Source organism: Muntiacus reevesi, chromosome 15 (assembly GCF_963930625.1).
Source record: "Muntiacus reevesi chromosome 15, mMunRee1.1, whole genome shotgun sequence".
In the NCBI taxonomy this organism is placed as follows: domain Eukaryota; kingdom Metazoa; phylum Chordata; class Mammalia; order Artiodactyla; family Cervidae; genus Muntiacus; species Muntiacus reevesi.
In genome coordinates this window covers 64,570,972-64,592,377 of record NC_089263.1, presented here as the reverse complement: position 1 = coordinate 64,592,377, position 21,406 = coordinate 64,570,972, and the positions used below count along the sequence as shown (strand labels likewise).

General features: G+C 50.8%; 1 protein-coding gene across 1 annotated transcript in view; it reads right to left on the bottom strand.

Annotated features, from left to right (window-relative positions):
• Positions 1-21,169: 21,169 nt before the first annotated feature.
• TDRD9 (tudor domain containing 9) overlaps positions 21,170-21,406 on the bottom strand; it is a 108,719-nt gene continuing 108,482 nt past the window's right edge. Inside the window, exon 39 of the mRNA XM_065906084.1 lies at positions 21,170-21,271. Within this exon, the coding sequence (XP_065762156.1) occupies positions 21,170-21,271 (102 nt within the window). The remainder of the gene's footprint in view (positions 21,272-21,406) is intronic.

Below are 21,406 nucleotides of genomic sequence, written 5' to 3'. Positions count from 1 at the left end.
GGCAGCCTGGAGGCCGCGGGACTGCAGAGAAAGGGCCCGGGGGCCGGGCGTGAGGCCAGCCTCCTGAGCGGGGCGTGTCCACCGCAGGGCAGGCCTCAGGAGGCCGCAGGGTGCGGGGGCGCGCTCCGTCAGCCTTGCAGGAACATGGGGCTCCTCCCATCCGTGAGCACCTGGGGGCCGCTGGCGGTCCCGAGTCGGACTGATTTCGTGTCGCTGCGTCGCAGGGGACAGGGAGGCCCGCGGCGTGGGGGTGGCGGGACAGCCGGCCGGGGGGGCGGTCAGAACACACGCTCCTGCCCATCAAGGCGCCGGCTTTGTGCGGGCGGCTGGAGGTGCCCCCAGTCAATGAGGGTGTAACTTCCGAGATCGCGGGGCGCCGTGAGCATCCCCGTGGGGACAGTGATACGGCCTGAAGGTCGAGAGAGGGTCCCCGGACGCGACGCAGAGAGCACACGCTGTCGGAACCGCGGTTCAGACGGCCGTCCACACGGGGGCTCACCGGCCTTCCGGCTGTGAAAAAGGCGGCACCCGCCACGGGCAGCGAGGCAGGGCCCCCTCCCGCCCCGCCGTGGGGAGCAGTGGCCCGAGTGGCCCGAGACGAGGGCTCCTCCGGCGCCCCGGCTCCACGTCAGTGCGGTTCCGCGTCGTTCCCTCACCGCTCCGCCCTGACCGCACTTCCCGGAAGTCAGCGCTTCCCAGAGTTCCGTGCGCGACGCCGGCGATCCCGTGACCCGAGGCGGGGGTCGTGGGCCCGCTGATCCACCGCCGGTCGGAGGCCCGGGAACCGCCCGGCCGTGCGGCCGGGGTCTGAGGCCTGGGTGGCGGGGGGACGCCCCAGGTGCCTGCTGGGGCTGGGGTTCGGGGTCGCTTTTGGGGTGAAGGAGAGCTTGAACTGGGTCAGGGGCCCGAGAGAGGGCAGAGAGAGAGCAGACAGGGGCTCTCACAGACAGCGGCGCCACCCGCGTCACCGCGGGCTCCGGACACAGCGGGACGCCGTCCCCCCGCCCCGTCCGGCCCTGCAGGGGCCTGCCCACGGCGAGGGGGCGCGGGGTGCAGCCTGGCCCTCAGAGGCCACCAGCAGCTGGTGGGGGGCGCTCCGAGGACGACACCCCGCGGGGGGCCCAACCCCGTGAGACCGCGGCCGCCGGGACCCCAGGGCCTCGGGGCGGCCTGCACAGCTGTCCCGAGTCAGAGGGAGGTGCCCGCAAGCCTGTGCGGACTGGTCACTGCACGCACACTGCCTCTGGAGGGAAGCCCGATCTTGGGGGTCTGCGGGGGTGGGGAGCAGGGCTTTTTCAGCAAAGAAAAAACAATACCCAAAGAGAACTGACAGCCGAGGCCCTGCCAATTGGAGGGGACGTGTGTCCTCTGGAGAGGAAGCCAGGGCAGCCTCACGGCGTTCTCAGCACGGCCTGGCAGGACAGCGAACCCGGCGGCTTGCTGCACCTGTCGCTCACCAGGGAAAACATCCCCCGCCCCGGAAGACATCACCCCGACCCGGAAGACATCACCTCCACCCCGCCCTGGAAGACATCCCCCACCACCCCCCCGCCCCGATCTCACCACGCTTGGAAGTCACCCAGAAGTGGTGTTCATTTGAACACTCCACCTGTAACAGTTCCAGAAGGAAACACAGATGGGGTTTCTTTGTGACTTGGGGTTAGACAAAGATTTCTTAGGAAACTCAAAGGAACTAACCATAACATAAAAATATTAAATTATAAACATCAAAATCCCAAACTGCTGTTCATCTCAAGACACTGTTAAAAAAATGAATAGACCACATACAAAGAATAACTCAAAATGGGTTCATAAGACCTAAAACTGTAAAATTCCTAGAAGAAGAACTTCTCTGGTGGTTCAGTGGCTGAAACTCTGTGTTTACCAGTTCAGATGGCTCGGGTCTGACCCCTGGCCAGAGAACTAGACCCCATGTGCTGCACCTAAGAGTCCAGGGGCCACAACTAGAAAAAGCCAACCTGGGGCAAGGAAGGCCGACAAACGCAGGGGCTGCAGCTGAGACCTGGCACTTCCAAGTGAACAAATCCATATTTTTAAAAATCTCCTAAAAAAGAACATGGGGAAAGCTTCACGGCACTGGACTTGACGATGGTTTCTTGGACATAACACCAAAGTACAGGCGACACAAGAAAAAAACAGACAAATAGGACTGCATTAAACTTAACCTTTGTGCATCAAAGAAATCTGTCGACAGAGTGGAAAAGCAACCTACAGGAAGAAAGAAAATACTTGCAAATTGTGTATCTGATAAGGGGTTAATAGACTACGTAGAAGACTCCTACAACTCAACAAAAATCAAGTAACTCAATCACAAAACAAGCAAAGGACTTGGATAGACATTTTTCCAGATTATACACAAATGACCAATAAGCACCTAAAACAATGCTCAACCTCACTCTCAGAGAAATGTAAATAAAACCACACTGAAATATCCCCTACACCCAATGGTGTTGGGGGGGGGGGGGGGGAGAAAGACACCCTAGTGGTCCAGTGGTTAAGAATCTGTCTTCCAGCAGAGGGGACCCAGGTTCGATCCCTGGTCGGGGAACTAAGATCACACATGCTGTAGTGCAGCTCACCCCACAGGCTTTAACAATCCAGTCCAGGCTTGCTCTGGAGCCCGGGGGCCACAACCGGAGAGAAGCCCACACCCCACAGCAGAAGACCAGACACAGACAAATTAAAAATAAAATCAGAAAACAACAAATATTGGTGAGACAGTAAAGAAACCGGAAGCTTTGTGCACTGCTGGCAGGACTTTAAAACGGGGCAGCCACTACGAAAAACAGTGTGGAGGACCCTCAAAAAATTAGAACTTGAGCTGAGACCATTTGGTGGTGCTTTGTGGGGTCCCTGGGTCAGGAAGATCCCCTGGAGGAGGGCATGGCGGCCCACTCCAGCCTTCTTGCCTGGAGAATTCCAGGACAAAGGAACCGGGAGGGCTACAGTCCATGAGGTCAAGAAGAGTCGGACATGGCTGAAACGATTGAGCATGCACACACAGGAAGCTCCAGTCCTCTATGTCTCAGCACATAAAAATTCATCAAGAGGCAGAGTGATAGATAAGAAGTGATTTATTAGAATAGGATGCTTGTGAGGCTGACAGGCAGGCGGCCAAGAGGATGCCGTACCTAGAGAACCTAGCAAGCTACAGTTTTATAATCAGAGGAAGCGTGGGAAGGGAGAAAAGACCCCTTTCTTCCTCACTATTGAGTAGATGTCTCGCTTCCATCATCAACTCCTCCTCCAGCTGGCCAGAGGCGCTTTCTTGACCCTACATGGTCAAGTTAGGGGCACAGATTACTGTTTTTCATGTGTGCACAGAGCGTGTCCTACCTCACCCAGCTCACCGGCAGGGTGTGCGTCTCACGCCACCATTGTTTTATTGTCTGGGGGCATGTCCCGTTCTTCTGGTGAATGGTTTTGTTGCTAAGCCAGGCTGCTCAGTTTTGTGGTTAAGCAAACCTGCCTTCTTGAGTAATCATTAACTTACAGGGGTCCCTCGTATTTTCTCTGTTTGCAGCCTCCTAGTGGGATTAACTATTTAATCACCTGCATCATCCCTTTACTCTGTCTGTATCAGAACTACCTATGATCCATCAATCCCACTCTGGGCCTTCATCCAAAAGAATTTAAAGCAGTGTCTTAAGGGCATCCTTGCACACCCGTGCGCAGAGCAGCGCTATTCACAACAGCCAAGAGGTGACAGATGACTGGATAAGCTCAATGACCATCCACACAATGGACCATTATCCAGCCTTAAGAAAGTAAGTTCTGACACGTGCTACAACACAGATAAACCTTGAGAACGTTATGCTGAATGGAACAGGCCAGGCACAAAAAGACAGACCCTGCATAACCTACTCATGAAGATATTTAAAGAGGCCAAACCTAGAGACGGAGAAAGAAGTATGATAGGTGTCAGGGGCTGGGGGTAGGCGGAACGGGGAGGTGGTGTTGAATCAGATTTGCAAGGTGAAAAAATTCTAAAGATCTGCTTCACAACAAGGTAAGTAAAATTCACATTTTTAAATGGTTAAGATGGCGATATGTTTGTGTTTTTTACCACAATACAATGAACGGGCAAGGTTAGACTAGGATGAGATTTTCACAGTGTGTGCCTGACGAAGCGCTGTGCCCTAAACAGAGGGAGATCTGCTACAACTCAGTGAGACAGACACAAACAGCCCCGAGGCGGGCCACGAGAGGGCCGCAGACACGTCACAAAGGAAGCTACAGGCAGAGTGTGATAGAATGAGTTATTAATACAAGCGGATTAACTACTCAGTGGGGGTAAACAGAATTCTAAAGGCTACGGGAAGACGGGCTTCACCGGCGGTCCAGAGGCTGAGACTCAGCGCCCCCAGTGCAGGGCCCTGGGGTTTGACCCCCCATCAGGGAACGAGATCCCGCATGCCGCAACTCGGTCTGCACGCCACGACCAAAGCCTCGTCTGCTGTAAATCTGGCCCCTGATTTATTAAGCCAAATAAATGAGCAAATTTCTTTTAAAGACTACAGGAAGAGAAGGTCAAAGCAGCCAGCACTTCGAAAAGTTCGGCCGTTCCTTATAAGGTTTAACCACTATCTGCTCAGTAATCCCACCACTTCAATTCAGTTCCGTCGCTCAGTCATGTCTGGCTCTTTGCGACCCCATGGACTGCAGCACGCGAGGCCTCCCTGTTCGTCACCAAGTCCCCGAGTTTACCCAAACTCATGTCCATTGAATCGGTGATGCCATCTAACCATCTCATCCGCTGTCGTCCCCTTCTCCTCCTGCCTCCAATCAAATGCTCAAACCCCACCTCTGCTAGGTATTTATCCTGTTTATCTAAGGGACAGGAAATCATGTATCTATAAAGACTTGTTCACAGCAGCTTTCTTCGGCCCAAAGTGAAAGCAATCCACATCAGTAGGAGAACGGATAAATAAATTGGTGGTTTTTATACAATGGGTAATAAAAGAACAAATCATTCAGTCATACAACAACATGAATGAACCTCAAAAAATGCTGTGCAAAAACTAGCCTGACCAGAAGAGTACGTGCTGTAGGATTCCATTTATATGACCTTCTACAACAGTCAGAACTAATCTACAGTGAAAAAAAAAAACCTAATATACAGCGAAAGAGATCAGAAGGGTGCTTGTTCCGTGGGGAACCTTTGGTGCTGATGGAAACAGCCTGCTCTCTTAGGGAGGGCGCGGCTGCGTGCATGCATCAGCTCCTTCTGTTACACCGGATGTCCGAATCCCCGAGCGGGAAGAGAGAAGGCTTCCAAGACAATGCAACTCGCAAAAAGGGAAGTTTATTACTGACTCGAATCAGGGCTCCTGCAACCAACGCAGTGATGTGGGTCAGAGAGCCCCGAGCCCAAGCTATTACACAAATTTATAGGGTGAGCACACCCCGTTGGTAGTTGGTTTAAGCGGATTGGTTACAAGTTTGCAAAGCAATTTCATTGGTCAAAACTTTCGCGCCGGCGGGACTTTCCCGGGGGTTCCCCCCCCCCCCCCCCGTTCCTAATTTCCTAATTGGCAAACAGCGGTCAGTGTTAAGTGAAAGCTAATTGGTCCTAATTGGCAAACAGCGGTCAGTGTTACTCCTAATCTAAGCTGCCTGCCACGGCGTTACCCCTGCTTGCCTCACGCTTCAGGACTGTAATTCACACCCATGTGTCCCTGTGTGTCAGTGCTAGCGCTAGAGTTAGCCCCTTAATCGTGTCCAGCTCTCTGCGTCCCCATGGACTGTGGCCCTCCAGGCTCCTCTGTCCATGGGATTCTCCAGGCAAGAATACTGGAGTGGGTAGCCTTTCCCTTCTCCAGGGGAACTCCCCAACCCGGGAGTCAAACCCGGGTCTCCTGCATTGCAGGCAGATTCTTTACCATCTGAGGCACCAGGGAAGCCCATGTGTAAACTATACCTCAAGCATTTTTTAAAAAATGAAGAAAAATAATAACCTCTGATTTAGAGCTCTATATGAAGAAAGGAGGGGACACTTTGTCTTTCTAAGTATTTTATCTAGGTGTGCTGGGTCTCAGTCGAGGCACGCAGGATCTTTAGTTGTGGCATGTAGCATCTAGTTCCCTGACCAGGGATTGAACCCAGGACACCTGTGTTGGATGCTCAGGGTCTTAGCCCCTGAATCACCAGGGGAGTTCTCAAGGAAACATTTTTAAGAGATCTGGTAACATCTTTTCACTTTATACTCTTCCCAAATGAGGTTATTTTGTAATAACTAAACAACCAATAATATACAAACAATAAACTTATATAATGCTCCAAATTTTTTATAAAAATGCTTCCACAAAGTTGGAAGAAGTTCTGCTTTCTTGTCATAATTGCTCATCAATATTTCCAATTTTTTTTTTTCATTCATGAGGCGTTCCCTCCCATTACCAGGTTGCAAGCCAAAAATTTAGAAAAACCTTATCTACAGACCAACAGCCGCTGAAACAAAACCTGCAGTTCTGAGAGTGGCCGCTAGATGGCAGTGCTGCTGCTCTGACGGCTCTCAATTTAGGAGGAAAAAAGCACGTCCCCCTCCCTTGAATAGGTTTGTTGAAACCCAAGTGTAAGTAGCGCATTGTGAAATGCAATTTTAAGCAAGAAAATATTATGTAAGAGATAATGCGCCTCTCTCTAATTACAGGTCTTCAAAAGCGGGGCCTAATTTAAGATTCCTCTAAAATCTTTCCTGTCATCTTTCAACATTATACTACTTCTCTGAGGTTATAATGGCACATTTTGCTCTCTTGCTTAAAAAAAAAAACTCTTCAACTTAATGTTCTAAGACTATTGTTCCAATTCAAAAGCAAATCCAGGGATTAATCCAGAACATGCCAGAAAACAGAGCGCTATTTTCTACAGCACTTCCTCACGTGGTGTTTAATCACTCTCCCAGCCACTCTGCTCTGGTTTCCAGGGAGTCCTAACTTGCTGTCGGGGACTGGGTCAGATCCCCGCTTGTGTTCCTTAATGTCCAGGAAGCTTCCTGGTGCGGAAAGAAGATGCTCAGGAGACATTCAGTCACTTGAATTCTGTGATTTGGTTACTGTCTCTGCTTCTAAAAGGAAGCCTGGGCTTTTCAGAGTGGGAAGCAGTGGTCAACTGTTACTTCAAATTCAGACAAGTCAGAATGTATAGCCTGGAAGCAAATATCCATGGCCGCACTGAATCTAGACCATATCAATTTGCCTTGGTCTCTTTTTCGGATTTTTAATGCTTCTCCTACCAAATCAGTTCAGTCACTCAGTCGTGTCCAACTCTGTGACCCCATGGACTGCAGCATGCCAGGCTTCCCTGTCCATCATCAACTCCTGGAGCTTGCTCAAACTCATGTTCATCAAGTCAGTGATGCAAGCCAACCATCTCATCCCCTGTCAGCCCCTTCTCCTCTGGTCTTCAATCCTTCCCAGCATCAGGGTCTTTTCCAATGAGTCAGCTCTTCGTATCAGGTGACCAAAGTGTTGGAGTTTCAGTTTCAGCATCAGTCCTTCCAATGTATATTCAGGACTGATTTCCTTTAGGATGGATTGGTTGGATCTCCTTGCAGTCCAAGGGACTCTCAAGAGTCTTCTCCAACACCACAGTTCAAAAGCATCAATTCTTCGGCACTCAGCTTTGTTTATAGTCCAACTCTCACATCCATACATGACCACTGGAAAAACCATAGCCTTGACGAGACGGACCTTTGTTGGCAAAGTAATGTCTCTGCTTTTAATATGCTGTCAAGGTTGGTCATAGCTTTTCTTCCAAAGAGAAAGCATCTTTTAATTTTATGGCTGCAGTCACCATCTGCAGTGATTTTAGAACCCAAAAAAATAAAGTCTCTGTTTCCATTGTTTCCCCATCTATTTGCCATGAAGTGATGGGACCAGATGCCATGATGTTAGTTTTCTGAATGATAAGACCCAGCCTCCCCCACAGTCAGTCTCTCCCATCAGGAAGCTCCCATAAGCCTCGGATCCTTCTCCATCAGAGGGCAGACAAACTGGAAACCACAACCACAGGAAACTAATCAAACTGATCACATGAACCCCAGTCTTGTCTAACTCAGTGAAACTATGAACCGTGTCGTGGAGGACCACCCAAGACAGATGGGTCATGGTGGAGAGTTCTGACAAAATGTGGGGGCTGATTCACTGGAGAAGGGAATGGCAAACCACTTCAGTATTCTTGCCTTGAGAACCCCATGAACAGTATGAAAAGGAAGAAAGATAGGACACTGAAAGATGAATGCCCCAGGTCAGCAGGTGCCCAATATGCTACAGGAGAAGAATGGAGAAATAACTCCAGAAAGAATGAAGAGCTGGAGCCTAAGCAAAAACAACACCCAGTTGTGGATGTGACTGTTGATGGAAGTAAAGTCTGATGCTGTAAAGAGCAATGTTGCATAGGAACCTGGAATGTTAGGTCCATGAATCATGGTAAGGTGGAAGTTGTCAAACAAGAGATGACAAGAGTGAACATTGACATTTTAGGAATCAGAGAACTAAAATGGACCGGAATCAGTGAATTTAACTCAGATGACCATTATATCTACTACTGTGGGCAAGAATCCCTTAGAAGAATTAGAGTATCCCTCAATAAAAGAATAAAAGAATCCAAAATACAGTACATCTCAAAAATGATAGAATGATCTCTGTTTGTTTCCAAGGCAAACCATTCAATATCACAGTAATTACTGCCCCAACCAGTAATGCTAAAGAATGAACAGTTCTATGAAGACCTTTTAGAACTAGCTCCCAAAAAAGATGTCCTTTTCATCATAGGGGACTGGAATGCAAAAGTAGGAAGGCAAGAGATACCTGGAGTGACAGGCAAGTTTGGCCTTGGAGTACGGAATGAAGCAGGGCAAAGGCTAACAGAGTTTTGCCAAGAGAACGCACTGGTCATAGCAAACACCCTCTTCCAACAACACAAGAGAATACTCTACACATGGACATCATCAGATGGTCAACACCGAAACAAGACTGATTACATTCTTTGCAGCTGAAGATGGAGAAGCTCTATACAGTCAGCAAAAATAAGACAGGGAGCTGACTGTGGCTCAGATTATGAACTCCTTATTGCAAAATTCAGACTTGAAGAAAGTAGGGAAAACCACTAGACCACTCAGGTATGACCTAAATCAAATCCCTTATGATTATACAGTGGAAGTGAGAAATAGATTTAAAGGACTAGATCTGATAGACAGAGTGCCTGATGAACTATGGACAGAGGTTCATGACATTGTACAGGAGACAGGGATCAAGACCATCCCCAAGAAAAAGAAATGGAAAAAGGCAAAATGTCTGTCTGAGGAGGGCTTACAAACAGCTGTGAAAAGAAGAGAAGTGAAAAGCAAAGGAGAAAAGGAAAGATATTCCCATCTGAATGCAGAGTTCCAAAGAATAACCAGGAGAGATTTAAAAAAAGGCTTCCTCAGTGATCAGTGTAAAGAAATAGAAGAAAACAATAGAATGGGAAAGACTAAAAATCTCTTCAAGAAAATTAGAGATACCAAGGGAACATTTCAGGCAAAGATGGTCTCAATAAAGGACCGAAATGGTATGGACCTAACAGAAGCAGAAGAGATTAAGAAGAGGTGCCAAGAATACACAGAACTCTACAAAAATGATCTTCATGACCCAGAAAATCACGATGGTGTGATCACTCACCTAGAACCAGACATTCTGGAATGTGAAGTCAAGTGGGCCTTAGAAAGCATCACTATGAACAAAGCTAGTGGAGGTGATGGAATTTCAGTTGAGCTATTTCAAATCCTAAAAGATGATGCTGTGAAAGTGCTGCACTCAATATGCCAGCAAATTTGGAAATCTCAGCAGTGGCCGCAGGACTGGAAAAGGTCAGTTTTCATTCCAATTCCAAAGAAAGGCAATCCCAAAACTACCGCACAACTGCACTCATCTCACAAGCTAGTAAAGTAATGCTCAAAATTCCCCAAGCCAGGCTTCAGCAATACGTGAACCGTGAACTTCCAGATGTTCAAGCTGGTTTTAGAAAAGGCAGAGGAACCAGAGATCAAATTGCCAACATCCACTGGATCATCAAAAAAGCAAGAGAGTTCCAGAAAAACATCTATTTCTGCTTTATTGACTATGCTAAAGCCTTTGACTGCATGGATCACAATAAACTGTGGAAAATTCTGAAAGAGATGGGAATACCAGACCACCCGACCTGCCTCTTGAGAAACCTGTATGCAGGTCAGGAAGCAACAGTTAGAACTGGACATGGAACAACAGACTGGTTCCAAATAGGAAAAGGAGAATGTCAAGGCTGTATATTATCACCCTGCTTATTTAACTTATATGCAGAGTACATCATGAGAAACGCTGGGCTGGAAGAAGCACAAGCTGGAATCAAGATTGCTGGGAGAAACATCAATAACCTCAGATATGCAGATGACACCACCCTTATGGCAGAAAGTGAAGAAGAACTAAAGAGCCTCTTGATGAAAGTGAAAGAGGAGGGAGAGTGAAAAAGTTGGCTTAAAGCTCAACATTCAGAAAACTAAGATCATGGCATCCAGTCCCATCACTTCATGGGAAATAGATGGGAAAACAGTGGCAATAGTGGTTGACTTTATTTTTTTGGGCTCCAAAATCACTGCAGATGGTGACTGCAGCCATGAAATTAAAGGACATTTACTCCTTGGAAGGAAAGTTATGACCAACCTAGATAACATATTAAAAAGCAAAGACATTACTTTGCCAACAAAGCTCCATCTAGTCAAAGCTATGGTTTTCCCAGTGGTCATGTATGGATATGAGAGTTGGGCTATGAAGAAAGCTGAGCACCGAAGAATTGATGCTTTTCAACTGTGGTGTTGGAGAAGACTCTTGAGAGTCCCTTGGACTGCAAGGATATCCAACCAGCCAATCCTGAAGGAGATCAGTCCTGAGTGTTCATTGGAAGGACTGATGCTGAAGCTGAAACTGCAATACTTTGGCCATCTGATGCGAAGAGCTGTCTCATGGAAAAGACCCTGATGCTGGGAGGGATTGGGGGCAAAAGGAGCAGGAGGTGGCAGAGGACGAGACGGCTGGATGGCATCACTGACTCGATGGGCATAAGTTGGTCCAACCCCAGAGTTAGAGTGGAGGACAGAGGAACTTGGCGTGCTGCCGTCTATGGGTCAGAAAGAGTTGGAGACGACCCAGCAACGGAACAACAGCCACAAGCTCCAAAATGTGACCTTTAAGGTTCTTGCACTCGAGAAAGTATCCCTTTGTGGTCACATGTGGAATCTGTTTTTGTAAACATTTCACAAACCTAAGGGAGAGTCTACTTTAAGTGTGAGGGATGCTGGATCCTACATAGATATTGTATCAGCTTTACTGACTCTATTATCTAATTCCTGTATCCTAACTGGTGCTCTTATTTAATTCCTGGATCCTATCTGGTGAATTAGAACGCTGAAGGATGAACACAGGAGTGCCAATTACTGCTATATTTGCCTGAAATTCTCCCAGTATTTATTATCTCCTCAGTATGCTGCTTGCTGGCCACATATTCCTAACACACCATTAATTTCGCCTTTTACATTACCTAGTATTCCTCTTAATTCGACACACTTGACCCCAAACACCACCTCGTCTGAGGTCAACTGCAGATTCGCTTTTTGTTCTCCTTCCTCTGTTTCCTGGGCCCTCATCTCTATGTCCAACTTTCGTCACTCTGTTCTCGTAGACAGGGTGGAGCTGGGTTTAGTTTATTTCTCACCCCGCTTAGCTGCCTGTCCTTTGGTGGGAAAGCTCAGTCCACACGATAGCATACTTGGTTCTGCTCCCGTCAGCTTCGTGTCCGTCCCTCATCACGCACGGACCGCTCCTGCCCACCCGATCCCCATGTCCTGGTCTGCTCAGGGTGTAGCCCCTGCACCCCGCCCCCCGCTCCCTTTTGTCTGCAAGTCCTCACTCAGGGACCCCTCCCTTCCACGGTCCCCGTGCCCACGGCCATCCCTTGAAGACGTGTCCGAGTACTTCCCACGCCGAGAGGTCTCCTCCCTGACACAGCAACCACGCCCCGGGAGACGGGTGGAATGCTGGCTCCGACAATCGGATCCCTACTTCTAGCTGAACACAGAATGGGCCGAAGGGGAGACAGAACAGAAGCCACAGAGAGGCTGGGTGAGGAAGTCACGGGGTCAGAGAGGCTGGAGGCCACTGAGATGGTGACACATGACGGAATCACAGATGTGTTTTCGAAATCAAATTCTAACTGAAAAAAATAAAGTCGTTCAGCCACCACCTGTGAACTGCTCCATCCCAGGCTCTTCCCTCCAGGTGACCCCTCTCCTGACCTCCAGACACCCCGTGGCTTTTTCCTTTTTACAGCTTTTGTCTACTTGCTCTTGGCCGCGCTGGCTGGCTTCATTTCTGTGTGCGCTCTCTCTGGTTGTGGCGAGCGGGTCTTCTCTCTATTGCGGAGCACGGGCTCTAGCATGTGCAGGCTTCTGGAGCTGTGGCCGCGAAGGCTTGGTTGCCTCACGGCATGTGGGATCTCCCCAGACCAGGGATCGAGCCTGTGTCCCCTTCATTAGCAGGCAGACTCTCATCCACTGGGCCACCGGGGAAGCCCCTCACAGCTTCTTGCACATCTTTGTTCAACAACCCCTGGATGCTTTAAGCACCAATCCAGATTCTCCCCCACCACACCAAATCGGTTATGTTCCTGGCAAAGGACGTCACCACGGACCTGACTCTGTAACCTGAACCCTAGTGGTCACTGCGGGACGCTGCTCATCACTCACACATCAAGCCTACCTCCTCCAGGTTCTGAAAATCCATTCTCTCTCTCCCCAACTCCACTGTCCGCCTCTCCCGTGGACGGCCTCCTCCTTGCGTCCAAGCAGCTGTTCTCCTCATCCTCGGTCACTTCCTCTCCTGCTGCTATCCAGCCCCATGTACTCATCACCCTGCAGCCGGGGGAGGCTGGAGAGTTCAGAGCGGACCACGCACCGCCCTGCTTACCAGCCCTCGGCGGCAGGCGCTGCCTTCAGTATAACACCCCACGCTCCACTGTGTGCCGGCATTATCTCAGACAAACCCCGACCGAAACCAGCCTACCTAGCCAGCAGAGCCTGTGAGACTCCTGGACGGTGTCACGGAGCCCAGAGGCAGGACCAAGGCTAGAACCAGGCACTCAGATGTCCGCCAAGCCACGGCCCCTCCCAGCCCTGCCTCTCTGGACACAGCGGCTTCAGTCACCACTCCAGCCGCAGGCCTTCTGGTTTCTGCGTGGCCTGAGGCTGTGGTCTCCAGCATAAAACTCCGAAGGACCCCGCATTCCGGGGATGGCAGGGGCCCACCTCGGACCCACAGGGGCCGCCCCCACAGCTGGCCTGGGAGGAGCAGCGATGCTCGGAATCGGGCGTTCAGTGTTGGCGGCTCTCAGAACAGGATCGGGCGCGGCGGGGGAGGCGGCGCTGCAGGGCAGACAGGCCGTGAACCGCTCTCTGCCCATCAGAACCCCCCCGAGCGTCCCCTGCCTGCTCTCCCCTGGCCGAGCCTTCCTGAGTCGTCCGCCTTCCACCGTGCAGCTGTCGTGACTGTCTTCACGCAGGGCCTCAAAAAGGCTGCTGCTGCCCCTCGAGTCCACTGTCCTCCTCGGACCCTTCCTCTGCCCTCCAGCTCCGCCGCTGAGTCTGCGGGAAGTCCCCGAGCCCTCCCACGCCCCCCGCACCAGGGCCCCGGCGGCCCCAGGAGAGGGCAGAGAGCGCTCCTTCTGAGGCCTGGATCTCCTCGCTGCCATGCGAGCTCCGGGCAGAAAGCCTCCTGACCGCGCTCCCCAGCACCTGGGCCTGCCGCCAGGAGGCCGTCAACGGCTTAGAAGGTTGCCCTTTTCTGAGGCGGTTTCCGTTCACAACAATTTCTTCCTGCACTTCTAAGAGCTGCGGTGATTCACTGCTCCAGTTTATATTTAACTAACGGCACTTACATCTGAGCACAGCACGTGGACGTCTCCATGGCAACGCGCCCTAGGACAGAGGAGGTGACCTTACCGGCGGCCTCAAGACCCCGCGCGGGCCCGGCCAGCGGGTCTCCCTGCCGCGGAGCCTGGACGCGGAGGCGGGCCGACTGGTGTGCGCCCCTGGCTTCCAGCCCCTACACGGGCCTCCTGATCCCCTAAACCCGAGGGCTGTCCCTCAGCCTCCCACCTCCTGATGGTGGCGGGCAGGCCCTCCCCAGACTGTGATGGGTTCTATTCAAATCGCATTTGAATACCAAGTAGGTACCAGGTCTTTCAGATTTAGAAATAAATAAAATACAGATTCTACTCTTAAGACACCTGTAATACAGTGTGAAAAGCCTTCTCTGAGCCTTCACTACAGGGCTGGGTCATTCAACCCTAAACCCCCAAAAGGCAACCCAAAAGTGCTTGTGGAAAAAGTGAACTGTTTAATTCTGGGAGCAAAACCAGATGCCCGGAGGGACAGGGAGACGGGGCACTTCCTTCTGTCCAGACACCTGCGGACAGCATCGCGGCACAAGGGACGCCCAGCGGGGCGTTTACCCAGGGGCAGCAGGCCGTCCAAGTGGAGGGAACGGCGTGTGCAGAGAATGTCCAGGGCATGATGAGAAACAGCCCCACAGGACGGGGACCCCGGCCGCAAGGCTGCGTGCAGACACCACAGCCAAAGGCGTGTTCAGCCTGGGCCGGGGGCGGCTGAGCAGCCGAGACACGCAGGTCACAGGGCGGACCCGCTGCCGTGGGGCAGGAAACGTCCCCGCCACCTGCCACCATCCTGACAGCGTGTGAATCTAAACACATTTGCATGATGTCAACAGTTCAATTTTTCACCGAAAAAGCATTTTCGGGAATGAATTTCACCAAATCTATGTAACTTCATGCTCAGTTTTCTAAACAAAGTAGTTTTGTTTTCACTTCTGCTTTTTCTCCCCTCCCAAAAGATTCTCACTAGGGTTAACTCTCTTGCAGGGAGTGTTTGGGGAGGTGTGGCCGTCTACAGTTTTATCAGAGCTTCCGACACTGGGGGTTTCCTCTGGAGCCATTTTTCCCACATTAAATTTTGTAAATGTCAGTCGCTCAGTCATGTCTGATTCTTTGTGACCCCACGGACGGTAGCCTGCCAGGTTCCTCTGTCCATGGGATTTCCCAGACAAGAATACTGGAGTGGGTTGCCATTTCCTCCTCCAGGGGATCTTCCCAACCCAGGGATCGATCCCAGGCCTCCCACAACGCAGGCAGATTTTTTACCATCTGAGACACCAGGGAGGGCCAATATTGTATAAAGATGGCTCCGTTCTCATCCCCTCTAATATTTCATCATTACTGTCATTTTTATTACCATGTGGCTGCTCTGGGTCTTCGTCGCGGTGCGTGGCTCCTTGCTGGAGCAGTCCCTCGTTGCCCCGCTCAGACTTGGTTGTTACCCATGGCTTGTGGCACCTCAGTTTCCCGACCAGGGATCGAACCCGTAACCTCTGCACTGGAAGACGGATTCTTAAGCACTGGACCACCATGGAGGTCCCTATCTGCTTTTAGACTGTAGTGACTGCCATTCTTGAGTTTTTCTTTGACTGCTAACGCTATTTAGAAGTGTGTTGTTTAATCCCCAAATATCGTGGGATTTTCTAGCTATCTTTCTGTTTGTGACTTCTAGTTTAGTGCTCTGAGAGCATAATTTATGTTCTATTAAAGGGATTAAAGTGTGTTTTATGTCTCATAGTCTGCATAGCTATTGCAGCAAGACAAGAAGAGCAAATAAATGCATACAGTTTGGGAAGGAAGAAATAAAACTCCATTTATTCACAGATGACATGGTTATCGATTAAGAAAATCTCAAAGAATCACTTGAACAACTGAAACTAGTAAGTGATTATAGTGAGGTTGCAGGATTCAAGATCAACATATAAAAGTCAACTGCTTTTGGGACTTCCCTGGAGGTCAAGTGATTAAGCCTTTGCCTTCCAATGCAGGGGGTACAGTTTCGATCCCTAGTTGGGAAAGTAATATCTGATATGCCTTGGGGCCAAAAAACCAAAACATGAAACAGAAGCAGTGTCCTAACAAATTCAATGATAACTTTAAAAAATGGGTCTGATTAAAAAAAAAAAATTTTAAAAAGCACAGTGGTTTCCAGTATTCCAACAACTGAACAAGAGGAATTTGATATTTAAAACATAGTATCTTTTGCATTAGCACCAAAGAAAAGGAGAATAAGTATTTCATAACAGATCGAACAAAACATGTACGTGACCCAGCAGAAAAGTACAAAACTCTTATGTAAGAAACCAGAGATCTAAATAAATGGAGAGATATTTCATGTTCACAGATTTGTTGTTCAGTTGCTCAGTCGTGTCTGACTCTTTGCGACCCCATGGACTGCAGCACATCAGGCCTCCCTGTCCTTCACCATCTCCTGGAGCTTGCTCAAACTCATGTCCATTGAATCTGTGATGCCATCCAACCACCTCGTCCTCTGTCCTCCCCTTCTCCTGCCTTAAACCTTTCTCAGCATCAGGGTCTTTTCTAATAAGTCAGCTGTTCGCATCAGATGGCCAAAGTATTGGAGCTTCAGCTTCAGCATCAGTCCTTCCAATGAACACCCAGGACTGATTTCCTTTAGGATGGACTGGTTGGATCTCCTTGCAGTCCAAGGGACTCTCAAGAGTCTTCTCCAACACCACAGTTCAAAAGCATCAATTCTTTGGCGCTCAGCTTTCTTTATGGTCCAACTCTCACATCCATACATGACCACTGGAAAAAACCATAGCTTTGATTAGACAGACCTTTGTCGGCAAAGTGATGTCTCTAACCTTGTTCATGGATGGGAAGACTTAATATTGTGTCAAGATGTCAGCTCTCTCCAACATGATCTACAGATTCAACACAATCCCAACCAAAATCCCAGCAAGTCATTATATGGATATCAACAAACTGACTTAAAGTTCATATTATTCCGTACCATACAGGTGTACAAGCATATTCACTGCAATGCTGTATTTAATAGTAAGACTACTAAATATTTAAATACCTGGTGTGGAAAGGTAGTCAATTATGAAAAATCAACAAAATTCTATACCACAAAGCAGTTAAGAAGCATGAGATAACTCTTTATGTAGTGATCTAGAAATATGATCCACAATAAAAATGCAGCGAAAAAATTAAGGCACAGATGAGAGTATGCAGCACACAGCCAGGTGTGAGAACTGACCCGGGGCCTGCATGCACAGAGAAACAGCCTCTGGAAGGGAGCAGACGGTGTGTCTGGATTAGCCCTCTGTGGCTGCTGCAACAAGTTATCACAAACAGGGGGGTTTGGGGGGGCTTGGCACGGCAGAAATGGATGGCCTCCGCTTCTGGAGGCCAGGAGTCTGGGATCAGGGGGCCGGCAGGACTTCACCCCACCTGAAGCTCTCAGGGAGGGTCCCCGCCACCCCCAGTCTCTGGGGGCTCAGCGTACGCCTTGTCTGCTGTCTGCCCCGCCGTCTTCACACGGTCTCTTTCTTCTGTGTCCTCTGGTGACTCCTAAAAGGATGCTGGTTACTGGCTTCAGAGCCTACCCTCAATCCAGGTCTGACTTCTCATCTCGAGATCCTTCATCAGACCTGCAAAGACTCTCTCTCCAGATAAGGTCACAAGACAGAGGCCCCAGGGGTTAAGGTGTGGACACAGACTCTGCAGCCATCATTCATCCCCACACAGTGGAGTCCGGAGAACTCTCCTCCTCTGATTTTTGGAATCCAACCCCCTTCCTTGTGACCTTTGCGCTTCGGCACACACGCCCCCGGCTGGCCACCTGCTCTCAGGACCGGTGTCTCTCCCTGGGTGAGAGTCCTTTCCTGCAGTGGCCTGCCCCGTGCAGCAGCCAGGATGGTCGTTCTCAAGAGTCAGCTCAGGTGTGACGTCAGTGCCCAAGCCCCTCTGAGAGCCCCCACCCCACGCAGAATGAAAGGCGAACTCGCCCGTGGCCTCTGCTCCTAAGCATCCTTGCCCCGCCTCCCAGCTCGCTCTCCAAATACTCCGTGCCTGTGCTCCCTCATCTCCTCTGCCCGGAATTCCTCCTCCCCACACAGCCTCAGGTCAGATCTCTATCTGCCATCCCCTAGCTATGAAGCTTTCCCTGAGGCTGTCATTTCCCTGCACCCGCCCTCCATCACCAGGTCAGCAAACCACAACCCACAGTCTGACACTGGTTCATATAATAAAGCTTTGCTGGAACCCAGCCTCGCTGATTCATCGAAGCATCACCTGTGATTACTTCTGAGCGATGGCTGCAGAGCTGCCGAGCAGCACAGACCCCTCATGGCCCCCGTGCCCAGGACTCGGACCACCGGGCCGGCCCCTTCCCGGGAGAGCAGCCCGCCTCGGCCCGCTCCGCGCCCCTCACCCGCCCCGTGGGCTCTCACCGCTGCCGGCCTGGCTGTGCCTCCTGCCTCCACTCCCCACGGTCAGCTCTGGGAGGTCGTCAAAGTCCCGGAGCAACAGCACGTGCTTGACAAACTCCCACAGGAGGACGTTGCAGACAGAGGCCGCGGCCGCCTCTGGGGACAGCTGGGTGCTGGTGGGGAGAAGGCGGACTCTTCCTACCTACCCTCTAACACCCCTTCATCTCACACCAGGGATATGTATGACTAAGAACATAAAAACTGTTTTAAAATGTCAGTAGAGAATTATTCACACGAAAAGCACGGCAATTACCTTCTAAATCAAAGTTAAACGGCAAGACAGGCGATCAGATACACTACCTGGTCTTTGAGAAAACAGCAGGGACAAAGTTAACGTGCTGAAGACCAACGACTGATCAACCAGCAACACGGATGCCTGGGTTGGGCTGGGAAAACAGGGTGCAGAAGGGTGGGAAGAGCCCCACCTCCACCTGTTACAGCAGCGAGCAGTTAACCACTAAGGTGAAATGATGCAGAAGCATAATTTAGTCCATAAAATACTTACTAAGATAGAGGCAATTGCAGAAAAAAAAACAGGTCAAGAGTTAGAACTGTTTTCTTTGAGGGCCAGAATCACAGAAATAAAAAAACTGGATTTTTTTTTATTTATGTGGCTGCACTGGGTCTCGGTTGTGAATTGCAGGACCTTAGTTCCCTGCCCGGGGGTCCAACCCAGGCCCCCTGCGTTGGGAGCACATTCTTCACCACTGGACCGCCAGGGAAATCCCCCCGCTCCTTTTTTTTTAAAACACAAAAGCAGGAAGCGCCCTGCAGCCCAGGCCCGCCCCGCGCGCCGGCTCCCTCGGAGCCCGGCCGGCCACCCCCACCGGGCGGCGGGCGGCGCGGAGAGCAAACAGCGGGCAGCTGAGACCTCCCTCCGCGGAGGTGAGGCCTGACCCTTACAGCTGAGGAAGCCGGCGTGCTGCCGGCGGGAAGCGCGCTCCCCGGAAACCTGCAGGGGGTGCTTTCGCTCAGAGCTGCCCCGCCGCAGCCGAGCTAGACTGGACGCCGGGGACGGGGGGTGACGCGCCCAGACGGCCGAGACAGACAGGCCGCGCGGCCGGCACACGCGCGTCCGCAGCATCCCCGGCTGCTGGCCCGGCTGACCCGCGGAGGCCCAGGGCAGCGCCGGGCCGGGCCCCAGTTTACAGAAGCCCTCCCCGCGCCGAGGCGGAGTGGTGTCCGAGTCCCCCGCATGAGCTCCTGGGCACAGCCCCACCGGCGGACCAAACCGAGCGCTTCTCGTGTTTTCTCACCGCCGCAAGCTGTCCCTTGGCGCCCCACGCAGGAGGACCGCTTCTCCTGCCCGCCCACTGGCCGGCCAGACCTTCCCTCCAGCTGGTCACACCTGTGTGGAGCTAACTCATCTCGCTGGCTGCTGCATTTACAGTGGCTCTGCCTTGCTGCTGAAACCATCTCATAAAGGTTATGGAAACTGATGGGGAAACAATGTAAACTGTGACAGACTTTATTTTGGGGGCTCCAAAATCACTGCAGATGGTGACTGCAGCCATGAAATTAAAAGACGCTTGCTCCTTGGAGGAAAAGTTAGGACCAAGCTAGACAGCATATTAAAGAGCAGAGACATTACTTTGTCAACAAAGGTCCGTCTAGTCAAGGCTATGGTTTTTCCATAGGCTATGGTCATGTATGGATGTGAGAGTTGGACTATAAAGAAAGCTGAGCGCCGAAGAATTGATGCTTTTGAACTGTGGTGTTGGAGAAGACTCTTGAGAGTCCCTTGGACTGCAAGGAAATCCAACCAGTCCATCCTAAAGGAGATCAGTCCTGGGTGTTCACTGGAAGGACTGATGCTGAGGCTGAAGCTCCAATACTTTGGCCACCTCATGTGAAGAGTTGACTCATTGGAAAAGACCCTGATGCTGGGAAAGATTGAGGGCAGGAGGAGAAGGGGACGACAGAGGATGAGATGGTTGGATGGCATCACCGACTCGATGGACATGAATGTGAGCAAGCTCCAGGAGATGGTGATGGACAGGGAGGCCTGGCGTGCTGCGGTCCATGGGGTCGCAAAGAGTCAGACATGACTGAGCGACTGAACTGAACACCCCTTTATCAGTTTTAGAAATCTGGATTTTTTTTTAAAGAACAAAATATATTTTAATCTCCTCTGACTAAAAACTGTCAGAAACAAACTCAGTCTAATACTTTTATTGTTTTAACACAGATATGCTAGTAACCAGGTGATCTCTCTCATTTCCAAAATGTGGAGTAAGAATTGTAACTTAAGGAAAAACCTGCAATATACAAAATGGAAGTATTTTTACCAAAATTAGATATTTCCCCTCATGGAAAAAAGTTAGAAAAGGTCACACGGTTTTGGGAAAAAACACCCAGCTTTCCCCTTGTGATCAGCTGGGAGCACTGGTCTCCCCCGGGCCCAGGCATTTAAACCATGGCAACAAGGCAGAACACACGCTGGATCCAGAACCTCACACCGAACACTACCTACGGATATTTACTTTAACAACTGAGAGCAAAGAGAACCTTTTTCCAAATGAAGTCTTCCTTCAGAACAATTTTTCCCAAAATGTTTAATACAGTGATTTTCTGTTTCTAGAGAAGACCGGGCTTTTCCCAGCCCTTCCCACGAGAACAGAAGCACCACCCGCCAGCCCCGCCCAGGAGGCGCGCGCCCGGAAGGAGTGGCCCTGCAGCGGGGCACAGCAGGGCTCGCAGGGGTGGGGCGCCGTGGGGGCCGGGCCGGCCCTCTAGGAGCTGAGCACGATCAGCTTGTGGAGCTGGTACAGGAAGGTGTTCTTGCCCCTGCTGCTCTCCCGGTCTGCCTGCTCCATCACCAGCTTCGGATCGACCTGTCGGGGCAAGAGGGCCAGTCAGGCTCTGCAACAGCGCTTTTCTAGACACAAAGTAATGCACATACACAGACCTCATGTGTGTGTACAGACAGTGCAGGAAGCACGCTTCAGTTTCCCAAGAATATTGATAGA